Here is a 15,449-nt window from a genome sequence, read left to right on the forward strand (position 1 = left end):
TGCTTCGCGTAGACGACCTGTGCCAAGGCACGGGGTGGTGGGGGGACCCTGAGAGCAAGGTGTTGCTGAAAGCGCTCCAGCTCCCACGTGTCAGCTCTCACTCTGGGCTGCGGGTCCTCGGCAGTCTTGCGCAAATCCCCCTCCCACCACTTGGCACCGAGCACCTTACTGTGCAGGGGATGTGTGTATATAGGGATGCGTTTGCTGCGATGTGGGTGGTCACGTCCCACGGGAACGTGAGCCCTCCGCAGCCCGTGGCTGGTGCTGGTGGCTGTGGAGGAGCAGGGCCACGAGCGCTGTGCCGTGTGTCCCCAGCAGCTTGGAGCACAGACGGGCTGCGCTCGCCCAGTGTGAGGTTATTCACAATTTTCACGTCATTCAGTTTCTCCCCCCTCAGCTGGAAAACGGTGTCGTTTTCTTGCTATACTTTAGAAGAGTGAAGAGGAATTTCTCACCCAGTTAATGGCAGCTGAGCATGACGGGAGGCACATCGCGCGGTGTGGAGCGTCCTGTCCTGTCCGATGAGTAACCGACCAGTGACCTCCTTTGGCAGAGACAGTTTATTTAACAGAGCCCAGACAGTCTCTTTAAATTGCTGATTTTATGCACTAGTGACATCCATTGGCTCATCCATGTATTGCGAAATAGGTTTCATGACCCTTTTTGTGGGGGTGCTATTCCAACCCCTTTCCAGCAGCCTGCAAAGGTAGTGTGAGCTGTAATTACCTGTCCAATACCTCTGCAAGTTGCTAATTGGCCTCAGAGACCTTAGTACTGATAACTGCAGAGCAGTGACCTCTCCTACCTGGAATAAAAAAATCCTTTCCTTACATAAAACCTGTTCTGCCACGATAGCATTCAGCTCTGCATTAAGTGTAGAGAGGTTGCTGTGTTACTTACCTAGTTAGCGTGACTTTACACAGGGGCATGGTGCCAGGTTTGACGTGGTTCATCCATAAGCTTCCCCCATACAATGATCCAGAATGAAAATACGTTTAAGCGCATGGCTGTATCTTGTCTCATCACTTGTAAATGAATGGAAGATGCATTTAAGGAACCTGAGATCTTTTATTGAGCTGGCTGAGCAGAAGACCTGCATGAAGAGCTCTGAACCGCCAGAGCATTGCGTGGCGGCGTGTTAATCAGCAGCCGTGGAATGGTGTTGCTATTGCTGAGTGGATTTTAGCATGAGAGGAAAAATAGAAGCATCTGCCTTTATTTTTTTTCTTTCTAAATTAAAAAATAGTTTACAGCGTCAGAGATTCATAAAGACTAACCTGGTTGCTATTTTCTCGTCAGGTTGGTGACCAAATTGTTGAAATTAATGGAGAACCCACCCAAGGAATCACTCACACACGAGCCATTGAGCTGATTCAGGCTGGAGGGAATAAAGTTTTGCTGCTGCTGAGACCAGGGACTGGCTTGATACCAGATCACAGTACGTCATCTCAAGTGCTGTTTCGTTTTGAGGGTCCAGGAAAATAGAGTACGGTCTGATAAAGAGACTTTGGTGCTTGTTCACTGAAATATTTAGCAGTTCCCTTTTTGACAGCTGTGCAGGTGTTCATATTTGTTTTAAGATACACGGAATATTTTTGGTAAAATTAACACATGACAAGTACCTAGGAATATTACACAGTGTGAAATTATTGTTTATTTGTAATCATAGTAAGTTTCTCAGCTCTGTCCAAGCTAATCAAGTTTTCCTATACAAATATGATAATCAATACTGAATGCCTTTTAATTTAAACTAAAATTCTCTGATACAGTACTCAGTTCAAAATGCCTATATTGTAAGAATATTATTTCTGTACAAATTTACTTCACTGTTTTTAGCCTTCTAAATTATGGCACGCTTTGTTTTTCAAAGGCAAAACTTCAGAAAGCAGGGGGAGAGACAGCTTTGCTCTCAAAATGAATTCTGTTTGTTTAAAGTTGTGACTTCTGCATCTACACAGGAAAGCACAACTTTGTAGGCAAAAAATAAGGAAGGACAGAAAAGCAAATGCTTGCAGGAGCTCTGAGTTCAGCTACAGAGCACAGAACCGATGGTTTTGAGTCTGACTTAGGAAATGCTCCAAAACTACAAATCAAAAAGACTTGTGGCTGTGGCAGTATTTTAAAGCAAAGAACACTTTCTCTCCAAGTACACGTTTTAATGTTTTAACCCTTGATGCTGACACCAAGATTCTGATGGTAAACTTCTTAAATGGTAAGGTCACTTTTTCTGATGAAGAGCTTTTCAATAATAGTGACCAACCATGAGTCTATCCTCTGAAAATTTTAAAACACACAGTTTGAACTACCAAATAGTTTGCTGTGTTCAGTCATTTACAGACAGCAACTGTCATCCACTCAAAGGATAAAATCTGCTCAGAACTTTCTCCATTTCTTTCCTCCAGAGAGCTAGAAGATGGCTCTTAACATCTTACTGTTCCAACCTGCACAGCACAGTAAAATCAGTGAATTAGCGCATGGCACGGAAACAGCCCATCTGTGAACTGCGAGGTCTGTTCTGTGCCGTCCTGCTAGATTCCTGGCTGCCTGCCTTTGTCTCTCACACTGAATTACCTTCTCATTAAGGGTGGAAGTCAAATACAGTCCTCCTTGTGTTCTGAGGAGCTTCTGTTGAGGTCCTCTTTAAAATCGGCATTTACAAGCTAGAAGAGAGGGAGGCAGTGTGAGGGCACCTCCAGCTCTCTCCTTACTAGCAGCTACTTAAGCTTGGTATAATTTCAGCAGTGATAAACGGTGTTTATCCTGCACCATGAGGGCAGCGCAGTAGTTATCTGGAATCACTCCTGGCCCTCTTGTTCATGAAAATCTACCTGTCTGAGGTAGAAAACAGAATCATAGAAAAGTCGGAAGGAACCTCTCGAGACCTCTGTCAAAAGTGAGGCCTGGGGCTGCGTTAAGCAACTTAGATTAGATCAGCAACTGTGGAGAAGGGAAGGGTTTTGTTGCCTCTTCTCTTGCTGTTAATCATACATTTCTGATTGAAATCTTGCTTGCTGTACTCTGTGATTTTGGTATGTAGTTCTGGGCTTTTTCTCTTCCTCCTTCAGGTTTGGCTCCTTCCAGTCTGTGTCCCTACGTGAAACCTGAGCAACATTAAGGGCTTTCAGTGCTTTTCTTGGTTTTTCCTTAAAGACTTGGTAAATCTGCATGTCTTGTGTTTCGTCTTTTCCAATTATTAAAGTGCAAAGCTATGAATAACCTCAACTTTTCACTGTTTTCAGTTTTCTTTTAGCATAACAGTTTCAGTTCGTTTGGTTTTCTTATATTAAACAATGTAGGCCAGGGACTTTCCATTTTGCAATTTTGCTGTGTAAGCTCTAAAGTTGTGCTGATACAAGACCATGTCAGTCCTGCAGAGATCGTGCCGGCATTCTAAGCACAAGTTTTTTCCCAAATCACATCCTTATGGTTGTTGTAGGTTGTAGAACAATGCAATATAGAAAATTAACGAAATAACACTTTGAGAGTATGCCACTACATAATCTTTTTTAAATTGAAGATTTCATATAACATCCTGGAACCTCAGTAGTATGCACGTTTCTAAAATACTTAGTGATTTTTTTTTTGCAGTCATTTAGTCAAATCTCTCACTGTTCACTTCCAGGTGATTGGGATAGTTATAATCCATCTTCGTCAAATGTAATATATGAAGAACAGTCACCATTATCTTCATCTTCACATTCTGCTTCCCCATCTGAAGTGTGTTATTTACCAGTACCAGGAGAAGCTTTAACGAGAGTTCAGCTGTCTGAGAAACTGGAACAAGCAAAGAACACTGTGCCTGAAAAGATAAGCACTTTAACTGAAAACCGGGTTGAGATGAAGCCTCTGTCTTCTCCCCAGAGAACAAAGACCGGATGGGTATGTCCCTCCAGCCCTGGGTTTGAAATCACAAAAGGTAGTTTGGAATTAGGGACCAGAAGAGACAGATCTGCAAGTCCAGAAAAGTTAGTGGCTGCTGAGGGACACCTTCACACAGGATTCCACAGCCCCAAAAAAGGGGATCCTGAAAAAAACTACAGCAATCTCTCACATAAATCTGACGGTTCCAGAAAGAGTGAGAGTAAACCCACAGAAATAGGGATGAACAATAGTAACAAAAAAGATTATTCCAGTGGAAATCAAGGAAGGTCTGCCAGTCCCCAAAAGCATCTCAGTAAGCAAGGAAACGTAGAAACGGTAGGCAGGTTACAAGAATATCAAGATAGAACAACTGGTGGTGATAAGATGACTGTTGAGCAATTGAAGGGTGGAAGTGGTAAAACAGGAGTCACCAGGAAAGACACGACACAGAAGACTTCTGGAAAGACAGAAGGGTGGTCTCCAGAGCAACAACATGCAGCATTTTATGAGAATCATCTTCCATTCAGCGACTCCAGGAGAAACATATCTGAAGATGAAAAAATAAAGTCGTCAAACTCTGGAGAGCCAAGTTGCAGCAGATTCAAAACTTCCAGTCTTTCCAATATTCCACTGCTTTCCATGGAGAAACAAAGAAGGCTAGAAACACAGGAAACTGTTACGCTGAACAGACAACACAGAGAGAGACACATGGAGCTGCCCGATGAAACCAAAGATGATGGAATTTCCAAATCTGAGAATAGTTCTCCAGTCAAGAAAACACCGATAACGCCTGGACCTTGGAGGGTACCAAGTGCATGTAAAGTCACCCAAACGGCAGGTGTGGCTGAAAAACGGGTTTGACTGACACTTTTTTTTAGAACATGTTTTAATCAAGTTTCTAATAATGGTCATTTAAAAGCATTGTTTCTTTTCACGAAATTGTCGTTTTTTCAGAAACTGGTTAGAGGGTAGAAAGTATTTGATTCGTTCTTAAATTATCTAAGCTGCATGAAGGACCTTTTGGATTGCTTAAATGAAACTCTTCCATAAGCTGCTGTCCCCTTGTCCTTTTGAAGGCGGTGTTCTGCTGCTCTCAACGTTGCACTGCTACGGCTTTCTCAGATAGTATTGTGAGTTTCTGAACAAAATTATTTAATGCCTATATCGCCAATGTGATCATGACTCACTTCTTGTTCTTGTGCCAAGTTATCTACTGTATCCAGTCAATCTAATCCTTCTCATATGTATTCCAGTCACAGGAAAGGCAAGGTTTTGTTTGAAATGGGTATTTTCTCAAGAGCATGTTGCATGTTTACATAAGGAAATACACATGTTCTTACTGGTTCAGTAAGAAGATGGGTGAGTTGGTTCTATCAATTCTAGGGCAGCAAATGAGCCACTGATGCTGTTCAATTGATGTTTTTTCTTAAATTTTTATACCTAATACAAAATCGTGTAGATAAAAATTATATTTGACATAATCAAATGTTTTGTAATTTTGCTTTTTATGAACACAGCAAAATTGCTTTATTTTCTTGATTCATAAGGCTGCTTATAACAACTGTTGGCAAACATCTGTCTGAAAAGAGAAAATTCTGGGTTCTGTTAAATAACATAATTCCTTTGGTTTCACTTGTGGCACTGTGTCATCCTTAGCATTCTTTGTAAACATAAGCAATCAGTGCACATTTATTTTCAGTCTCATTGTGGTGCTGTATACTGAACTCCCATCTTTAATTATTTAATGCTAGTTAGGAACCAGATTTTTTCCCTCTGTAGAGATAACAGCTGACCTTTAGGACAGAACCAACTGCCATAGTCGCTTCTTAAATGAAGTTCTTGCCTGTGTATATTAGAAGTCTCCCATATGCTGAATGTGTGGTCTGTTCTAAGAGTGCTAAATAGGATTATATACAGGGTACATGAGACTTAATATCTATTGTTTGGGCTATAAGACATATTTTAAAAAGAGGAATCTACTGAGACATCAGTCCTACAACCGTAAGAACAGCAGACTGCATAAACTGAAGGGGTTTATTTTCTTATAGTTTTAGTGATGATTTCCTGACGTGTTAGGTTTTTAATGACTGCAGAAAAGTGGTAAAAGGAGCCCATTGGTCCAGTTTTGCAGAAGGAGAAAGAAGTGTAAAAGGTCAAGCTTTACTTACGCATGTTAAAATTCAAACTAACACAATTTGCTATTGGAAAGTGAATGAGTTTGGCTTGTTGAATACCTTGTTCGGCTTTGAAACATTTAATGTTTTTAAGGCTTAATGAAGCACAGTGAATCAGTTCTGAGTTGAATTCTTTAGAAGTACAGATGACTACTCAAACAGCTTTTTAAACAAAGACTTTGAAAATTAAATAGGCTTTAAAGCAGATCTGAACTGTGCTCTGCTGCTTGACGTTGGACGATCCATTGAGATTTGCTGTGTAGCATAATATGTACAAATACTCCGTGTTGTGGAGTATGACTGTGAAAATACTTAATACTTTGAAGTAGCCTGTGTAGATATTAACCATGTATCTTAACAGGAGATTCTGTTTTATGTTGAGTTGTATGCACTTGCCCTAACCACCGAGTACAGTAACAAATTCAGACGTTTAATACAAAGATGAATTAGCACCACTGAAACTATTTTCCTGTCATCAACTACCCTTACATTTTTTCTATATGTTAATGTGACCTGATTTAGTGTCTTACCTGTGTGTGGTTTCTCCTTCCACAGAACTTGTATCTGTACTTACTGTATCGGATGACTTAGCAATGTGGCCTTGGAATGCTAAGCAATGTATGGATGTACCGGGTGTAAATGTTTATATATTGTACAGCACCTTTATACATACTTCTGAGGTTCTGACTAGAGAGAGACCTGTAAATCGCTCATTATTTTTTATATAGATATTAAAAAGAAACTCCAGTTCATGGCCTGTATAATAGATTCTTTGTTGACTTTCAGTGGTGCGATACTTTAAAAGCTAAATCTATGACCCAGGTTTTACCCACAAACATAAAACTCTTCTGGAAAACAAATGCAATTTATTATTGGAAGTTTCCTTGACTCCCTGTTCAAATAACAAACGTTCACCGTTATAAAAATCATCAAGTCATGTAGAAACAGTTGTTAATGATGAAATACTTGTACTGTAGGTTTATTTGTACATTTTGATATATAAAATTGTCATCTCCTTTTACATCTTACAACTTTTCCTTGTACAGAAAATAGCTGTAAACAATTTACTACCAAAAATTCATATGCCATCTTACCCCTTATGTGAAAGAATGAAGCAATGAAAAGTTCTTCAGTTTTTGCTTTTTTCGTTACTAATATAATAGAAGATACTAGAGTCAGTTAAGGAAAATGTAAGTTTAACAGATGTCTTTAAAATATTTTGTTTCTCTCCTATGCCCTTTCTAAACATTAATCTGCTTTTGGGTGAGGAAGTCTTTGCCCCATCTCTGGCGCTAACTGATTCTCACAACAGATTTCTTCCTCAGGTTTGCAGCGTAAGGCACTATTGCGGAGCTGCAACAGCCTCTCAGAGCGCGGAGCAAGGCTGGTTGTCAGAAAAAGACACGCCACGATGCCCTTGGGAGAGAGCCCGGGCTAAGCATAACTGAGGTGTTACAGGGAATGAACACAGCAAAATAGAGTTGATAAATGCTTTACTTGTAGTTTGTGTTGTAAGGTTGTTCTCACGTAACTAATGTTTTCAAAAAATGATCGCTTATTTGCAGAAGACCCAACGTAAGCCAACCAGCATGAATCTGTTATATTGCTTAACTGTCAACATGGAGGCAGGATTCATCTTGTGCGAACCACATTTCAGTGCATCCTGCAGTAGTTCAAGCCTCAAGCACGCTGAGCTTCTAAGAAAAGAAACACTCTTCAGCACATTCAGATAAACGCATCTAAGTATTACCAGTCTGAGCAGAGCTCTGAAGAAGGATGCAGAAATTGGAAAATCTCAGTGTAGCTCCAAGCTCTCTGAAAAGGATGATGCTAACTGAAACAGGAGGCCTGATTCTTCACTTGTTGCATGCACAGGATTCAGATTTTACAGAAACAAGGCACCTGAGCAATCATCGGTGTCCCTCCAGTAGGAGCCCTCGCATGGCTTTCAGTGTTTTATGCCCTGTGCTGTGTGCACAAGCCTCTGCTATTTCCTCCTAGTATTTGGCCCCATTAATTCTGTTTTGCTGTGTGTCCATGCCATGGGATGACTTTGCTAATTAGACCAGTTTATTCTGTATGTTATAGAGCAGTAAAGCAGAGGGAGAACTTCTGATACGTACACTGAGGATCTGTTAAAAGATTGTAATTGCAGATTTCCGTAGTATGAGAGCACCTCTGCTTTTTGCCCGAGGTATTGGTTATCTTCTCTGGTCTGTCTGTCTGGTGGAGAGGGCCCAGTGCTGATGTTTGCTCAGCTCACGGTTTAATTTTCCATAACTGAAAAGAGATGCAGAGAGTGAGCACTGGTCTGAAAGCCATAGGTCTGAATGCTTTTCATCTACAGGTAAAACTCAGTCTCCTTTGCCCATCCTGCGTTGAATGCTCCGCTCAGCGAGCTCCGAGTTAAAAGTGTGAGCCGCAGGGGGACTGTGTCTTCATTCTAAAGGGAAAGAACCCGGGATTCTGACTAATGGCTTTAAGCGGGCACTGAAGACCTGAACGGGGCTGAAATTTAAGTCAGCCCTGTCCTCCTCCCGCCCCAGACTGGCTCAAGGAGATGGAGATTCATTCCGCATGGGCTGTTCTCTGGATTATCATTAGAGGGAGCCTGATTCAAAGCCATGACCTTTCTGCTTGGGTGGGAGGAACTTGGCAATGGTACAGAAGTGACCCCTAGACCATGTTTCCTGTTAGTTTGTATGGGAGTTATACTTACTCTGATATTGAATCCTAGAAGATCACTTACAACACCTGAGACAGCAGAAAGTATAACAACACGTGTTATATTGTAGATTAATGGATTCATGGTCAGTCCATACAGCCTAAATGGAGTATCTAATTCCTGCAGTGAAAGGGGAAAAGTAGTCCATTAGCGTTAGTCCATACCAGAAGGAATTAATCTTCTGACTTTTAGCTTAATACTGGCTCTCTGGCAGACTTTGCTAATCATGCACTGCCTCTGTATCCTTACTTAAATGTATGTAGAGAAATTCCGACTCTGTATTTCAGGCCTCCCAGCTCAAAGATGTTTTCTAACAGCCATGCTGAATCTGAAAAGTCTCCTTTGTAACAACACTAGCTGCATCACAAGAGCTTGACACAACAGGCTGTAGAATTTGTCTAGACTAATTTATGTGGCTCTTGGACTATGCTCTTTCTTTTCCAAATATCTACTCTGCCACTGTCAACAAGCTTCAGCATCAAAGCTGCTGAAGGAAAATGAGATTCAAGCAGTAAGGAGACATGCTGTGTTCATACCAGCCTCTTCCTCTCACTTGTCTAAATCATAGTAAGCCGCTACTAATCAAAGGTTTGCAGTACTAATTAACCACACGGCATCTTGTATTGCTTAATCTTACGCCATGTCTACAGAAGCACAGAAAAACTCCCTGTGTGAGAACTAACTTACCTAATGAAGACACAAGAGAAATGGGAAGAGCAAAACCACACAGTCATTGTCCTTAGTCATTGCTTCCATGAAATTTAGCAACTGTATGTTTTTAGGGAGAGTAGCTTACCTTCAGTAGCTTTGTAGATAGTTTCAAAACATTGTTTACTAGAGACAGCTGTTCTTTCTTGTTTGGCTTCTTCTCCATCTTTAGGTATAAGTTTATCTGTGACAGACAGACATTACAGACCAGATGTTAATATTCCAGCACTAGCCTCCAACTAATTTCTAACTGAGGGAAATTAGAGCCATTTTTTGCAGTCTACTGTCACTCCTAAAGAAGTGATTCATCCACAGACAGGAATTTAGCAGTGATAATAGCATTCTTTTTCCGATTGACCTAGGCTAACATGTGTTAACCTAAAGACAAAAAAAGTCTAGAATTTTAGAATTAGTCTGTCCAAATGTTTAACAGCTTGCCACTCCCCAGCTGTACAGTGTTTTGTTGCCTTCTGTCCAGCACAAGTGTTGATTTCTAAATTTTAATATTTGATTCCAGTATTTTTTAAGCTGGTTTGAAATGCAATGATTATATCCAAACACACCACAAAGCCAAAGGGCGACTAAGCTACATGGAGATACCTGCTCAGTGAGCAAGATTGAAATATTACTGTATTTCTTGTTGGTTTCAGAGCCCAAAGATGCCAGACGTAGTAAAAAGAGAAGAAGTGCTGCCTCCCAGATTAGGAACTCCCAGTTGTAAGCTGCATTCAGAAATGTTTTGTGACCCTTAAGAACCTGTATTGAAAAAAAAAATGCCAATGTCAATAACAAGTAACATGCCTGTTCTTTGGAGAAGTGCAAAAGCATTGCCCTTACTCCTCTTCTGAACAGACATCCATGCTCTATAGGTACTGACTATTTTTCCCTTGAAGCAAAATTCAGTCATGTAACTAGGTTAAGGTAAAAGGTCTTGTTTCTAATCTAGCTTTAGCTTGGAATTTGATTTTTTTCTTTCTGCTTAGAAAAGGATGCTTGTTCTTTCTCTTTCCTCCCTCTTTCCAATTAACTGGTAATAAAATGTCTTTCCTTTCATGCGTGCTTGTCCCACTGGCAGTCTTAGACCACCACAGCCATGCTAAGCTGATTCTGCCTTTCCCAGTATGTACTCATCGGATCTAATACAGCAGGACTGGGATTGTCATTGCTTCCTCCAGAAACCTGTCTTGGAAAACCAGCAGTGAGAGTCAGTGTCACTGATCATAATCATCGCTCTTACTGCTAGCACAACTGCATCTTCATGGTATCAAGAACTTGCCTAAACACTGTAATGAATCTCTTGCCAAAAAGAAAGAAACCAAGGGAACAGCTCCAGCATTAACACTGCTTACTAAACAGAAGGTTAGTGAAGGATTGAAACGTGTAAGTAATAGTTATTGACCTGCTCTTCAACAACAGTTGAGGTACTTAGACAGAGTCCTTTCTTTTGTGCACAAAACCCTATGTCCTGAAATTTTCCTAATGATTATAAAAACCCAGACTTTCCTCTGCAAACATAGAGAATGAACATCTACTACCAACTAAAAGTTACAAAGCTTTAAAAAACACAAAACCCTTCGTATCACTTTGGAGACAAACAGCTATGGTTCAAGTTGGTTGGCAAAAGAAAAGCCTCCAGTAGTTTGGGGTTTTTCCCCCCACTTCTTTAAAAAAAAAAAAAGAGTTAAAACCTCACCTGGGCACAGCATATAAAAGCAATTGAAAGAGCCAGTAAAAAGACTGACGATACAACAACATCCACAGATCGCTGGGGGCCTCGCCTCTGCAAAAACACAGACACTGAGTCAGGTCTAAGGTTTGGATGCAGAGCTGTGAAGTCAGGGCTCACCACAAACAGCTGTAATTGTTTAACGATTCAAGCAGCGCTGTCTGGAGTGCCATGTGGTAAAGTACGTGTACCTAGCAACTTGGTTACACCCTCTGTAATAATCAAATGCACCCATCTTGGATCAGAACTCACCTTTAGATAGGAACGAAGGGATAACCAGATCTTAATGTTTTCTACCTTCTTGAGTCTGAAGTGAGGAATTTCATATTTCCTGGCTTTCCGAGCAGATGTAATGTGACTAAAAAGCTTGGCAAACAAAAACCTCTGCAAATTAAAAACAAAAACATATACACACAAACATAGATCAGTCTAAAACAAAAAAAAAATTGCTTGGGATCGCTTAGTGGTAACTGGCAGAAAAAGTTAGCCTTGTGGCACACTGGGGAAGTCTAACGGGGGACCTTGGTGCACGGCCTCTCAGGTAAACAACAGTACTCATCTTGTGTGTGGCAGAGGTGGAACTGCTATGCAAGATTAGCCACAAAGCTCTCGCTAAAACAGTAAGCACCAGCCTGCCTATCATGCAACATTTACAGCCACTTTGACAAAGCTAGTGCCGACAGTCAGGAGGGAGCTGAACGTGATGCACCCAACTACCATCTAATGCTCCGTCTTAGAACAGGCCAACTAAATAGGCCTTCTTCACAAACAGCTCCATGTTGAAGGATTCACTTCCATGCAGAGTGCCATTTCAAGGTGTTAATTTTTCCCTTGGGAGCAGGGGGCCAGGTAAGAGGGTGAGCGCAGGGGGCAGGAAGGCTATTGACAGGTTTAAGTTTGTGACTGAGGAATAAGGAGTCTTACCAGACTCCCCTACCTAAACTTCTTGGACATCTTACCAGCTTTGACACTTCAAAGTGCTGAGACATGCTTGTCTTGCCAGTGTCTTCAGCGATAGGCAGCACGGTTTTGGTAGAACACCTGCCCCAGGGTTCATGAAAGGCAACAGGACATTTAAACCTACCTGTTTGTATGTTCTCTCAGCAACACACATCATGAAGAAAAACATCCAGGTTAAGCAAAGTCTTTCAAGGAAGTTGATCGCAGACAAAACAATGACAGGGGTGCTAGCAGGTGCTCCACAAAAGATGTGCAAAAGCTCCTTTAGAGAAATGGAGCACAGCTGCTCCAGGTTATCTGCGCGGAAGAGTCTGTAGAGGAATGGTAGGAATGCTAATCCAATGGTGATGATGTTTCCCAGCATTTGATAACCCACTCCTTGCTGGTAGGTATTAACCTGGCAAGCAGGAACAAAAAATAGGATGATTACCTGGGTTTTTGCACCAAGGAAAAGGTATGCTGTTGTGGCAGCATTAATTCAATCAAGCATTCAATTCCCCTTCGCTTCAAAGGACATAGCCTAAAATAATTCCACCCACTTCAGTCCAAAACCAACAACAATCAGTCAATAAATAATAAAACCACCACCTTCAGCACACTGCAGAGGCACAGCCACAATAATTGGCACTCATTAGTCTTCAACAGGACCTCCTAAATTTTGGTTTATGCAATTTTTAAGTAAGAACATTTAGGACAACTGTATTTGGAGTTAAGGAGGGACCAGTTTTATACTGCACTTCATATCTGCATGTATAGCTATTTGCAGACTTTTTGGTGGTTGTTTTTTAAAGCATGAGGGAAAGAGGTTGCAATGTCTTACAGCCCTCTTACCCTGCTCATGATAATCCCACTGATCTCCAGCACAGACATGTCCACCTTCTTACAGTCATTCCCTTCCCAGATCAGTGCACTCACTTTTGCAGATGCTGGACTTGTATTCTGCAGCCAAAATAAATGGTTCTATAAAAGAGAAAAGAACGCAAAAGGCGTATAATCTATTTCTGTCCCGCTATTAAATAATGCTTTTTCTTAGAAAGTATTTAGATTGAGAGGGGGATTCCAAATTTGTCTTTGGATGAAATACTTTGTTTTGGGATTAGCAGTGGTCCAGATAATACCAGGGGGGAGGAGGAAGTTGATCGCTGATACTATTTAGATGATTCCAGACTTCCGTGTGATTTGCACGGTTGACAGAATGGGCTCATCCTGCATTAGGCTGCTCACATTATACCAACAGCATTCAGATGTGTCTTTCATATTATTTGGGCAGACGGGGGAAAAGGGTGTGTGCGCATGTGGAATCTTTCATAGTATTCTCAGCTACTGGAAACAAATCAACAAACCTGCTGGAAAACATCTTCCTTCGAATCCCGCCTGGTACCTCTTACAGTCACTTCCTCACTGTCGCTGGTGCAGGATGAGCGACACTCTGGCCCATGAAGCAGATCATCCCAAAGCATATCTTCTGTCTCAGAGTCATGGCGAGTGCTTTCCGAGTCTCTCCGGGTCACACTACAGCTCCGGGACCCCACACTAATGCAGGACCTCGAGTCCTTTGAAGATGAGCAAAATTTACACAGCACAGCCCCACACCCAACGGGCAGAACCGCCTCCTCCTCCCCCCCAGCAATCGGCGAAATCAGCTTCCCGAGGCAGTCGAGAACTCCCAGTTCACACCCACCCGATGCAAACTGTTAAAGACAACATTACTCAGTGATAGTTTTTGCAACCAGCATTTCTACATGGGAAGTGATGCAGATAGCGTTAGTTCCCCACCTCTTTTCCCAACTTTACAAAACAAAAATTGGCTTATTCATTCTAATGCAAAAGTCTTCTGGCTTCTGCATAATCTATTTTAAGATTTCATTTATATTTTACATTTATTTATAGACTTTCATATTTATAATTTGATATTCATATATTTCATTTCTATTTTATTTTCAGATGGGGGGAGTGGCAGGGGGGAAGATATATAAAGTAATGAAGTGAATGAGTATATATCACAGAATAGATTTATTTCTTCATTTTAAAATCAACATTTATTAGCATAAAAGCTACAGTGCCGCCTCCCAAACCACAAGAGCAATTATAGCAATTCAACACGAGCTACTAGAGGCTGCTTGGACCATACTACGCTGCCAATCGAGTGATTTTTTGTTTGGTTGGTTTGTTTTTGTTAAGCAAAGTAGTAAACTCACAATTGTGAACAAAGTTTACAAAGCTGCAAACAAGCAGGGAGGGAGGCCACACCTTATACCTGAAGACGCGGAAGCACTATCATTTAATAACGGTCTATTCTAATGGGGAGGATGTCCCTGCATTGGCCAAGCTCGGTAAAGCTCTGTCTCTTGAATTTATGACCATACCTGACTATATAACGTGGATTCTAGTTCAGATTCCACGACACTGTCAGAATCTCTGGCACCTTTAAGGGCTTGCTTGACCTGCCAAAACCAAAGCAAAACCAGCTCATTATCCATAGCAAAAAACTGTGTGGAAAATGGCATAAATTCAACATGGGTACCTGTGAGACAGCCTGGTTCAAAGAAACAAGAGGCCTTTTTTTCTTCTCTTCATAGCTATTGTCACTGGAAGCCCCTTCTACATTCTGGCGTAACAAGATCCTTTGTGCTATTGCTTCAGCATCCTCCTCGCTCGAAAGCTCATCAGAAACGCCACCTCTGTTGGTGCAGTCGTCCTAGAAATACAGCAGTCAAAATAAGACTAAGGCACCGAAAAAGGACCAACCTGAATTGCATCAAACCGAAGGTTCAAAGCCAGTGCTGCTACTGCACAGGTATACACGGTAATCTCTCATTCCCTGCGAAAGCCAGCAGAAGGTGATCTCCACAGAACATGCGGAAACAGAATCCAACTTAACATCACAGAGGCATCACAAATTTTAACTCCCTACCCTTGCCCTTGCCTTGCCACAGAGATAATGAGAGGGAATCCTGGGTGGGGTGGAGTTGGATTTGGGGCAAGGGCAGGAAGAGGAAGAGGCAGCAGCAGCTGTTGGCCATGTCTTACCAGCAACCTTAAGCCCAGGAGAACAGATGTATGTACAAGCTGGTGGTCACAATGCTTTAACTCTGTCTTTCTCTCTCCCCAAGGGATGTTTCAGTCTTTATTTTCCTGCCTCCCCCCAAGAGGATACTGTGGGGAGCTGTTTGCAAGGCAAATTATTTTACAGAACTGCTTTTGAAAATTGCTAATTTATTTGTTTTTAATCATTATCAGCAGTCTTCCTTAACTCAACATCTTGTGATCAGAAGTCTCTACAACTAAACAAGCA

At 41.5% G+C, this 15,449-nt stretch overlaps 2 protein-coding genes across 10 annotated transcripts in view; one reads left to right on the plus strand and one right to left on the minus strand.

Moving 5' to 3' along the window:
- MAGI3 (membrane associated guanylate kinase, WW and PDZ domain containing 3) overlaps positions 1 to 6,799 on the plus strand; it is a 74,733-nt gene extending 67,934 nt beyond the window's left edge. Inside the window, exons 20-22 of one of the 2 annotated variants that reach the window (XM_075174239.1) lie at positions 1,300 to 1,438; positions 3,066 to 3,155; positions 3,623 to 4,113. In XM_075174239.1, the coding sequence (XP_075030340.1) occupies positions 1,300 to 1,438; positions 3,066 to 3,115 (189 nt within the window). In that variant the 3' untranslated portion in view covers positions 3,116 to 3,155; positions 3,623 to 4,113. Of the gene's footprint in view, positions 1 to 1,299; positions 1,439 to 3,065; positions 3,156 to 3,622 lie in introns of both variants that reach the window. The other variant, XM_075174237.1, reaches the window with a different exon arrangement.
- Positions 6,800 to 6,983: 184 nt separating this feature from the next.
- Positions 6,984 to 15,449, minus strand: part of PHTF1 (putative homeodomain transcription factor 1) — a 31,724-nt gene continuing 23,258 nt past the window's right edge. For 5 of the 8 annotated variants that reach the window (XM_075174240.1, XM_075174241.1, XM_075174244.1 and 2 more), the window contains 11 exons: positions 14,679 to 14,852; positions 14,521 to 14,598; positions 13,498 to 13,707; positions 12,986 to 13,114; positions 12,279 to 12,551; positions 11,447 to 11,578; positions 11,162 to 11,248; positions 10,069 to 10,224; positions 9,557 to 9,652; positions 8,755 to 8,880; positions 6,984 to 8,315 (listed from right to left, as the gene is read on the minus strand). In XM_075174240.1, coding sequence (XP_075030341.1) covers positions 8,295 to 8,315; positions 8,755 to 8,880; positions 9,557 to 9,652; positions 10,069 to 10,224; positions 11,162 to 11,248; positions 11,447 to 11,578; positions 12,279 to 12,551; positions 12,986 to 13,114; positions 13,498 to 13,707; positions 14,521 to 14,598; positions 14,679 to 14,852 — 1,482 coding nt within the window. In that variant the 3' untranslated portion in view covers positions 6,984 to 8,294. The remainder of the gene's footprint in view (positions 8,316 to 8,754; positions 8,881 to 9,556; positions 9,653 to 10,068; positions 10,225 to 11,161; positions 11,249 to 11,446; positions 11,579 to 12,278; positions 12,552 to 12,985; positions 13,115 to 13,497; positions 13,708 to 14,520; positions 14,599 to 14,678; positions 14,853 to 15,449) is intronic. The other 3 variants (XM_075174242.1, XM_075174243.1, XR_012677356.1) reach the window with 2 other exon arrangements.

The sequence above is a fragment of the Calonectris borealis genome, chromosome 26, assembly GCF_964195595.1.
Source record: "Calonectris borealis chromosome 26, bCalBor7.hap1.2, whole genome shotgun sequence".
NCBI lineage: Eukaryota > Metazoa > Chordata > Aves > Procellariiformes > Procellariidae > Calonectris > Calonectris borealis.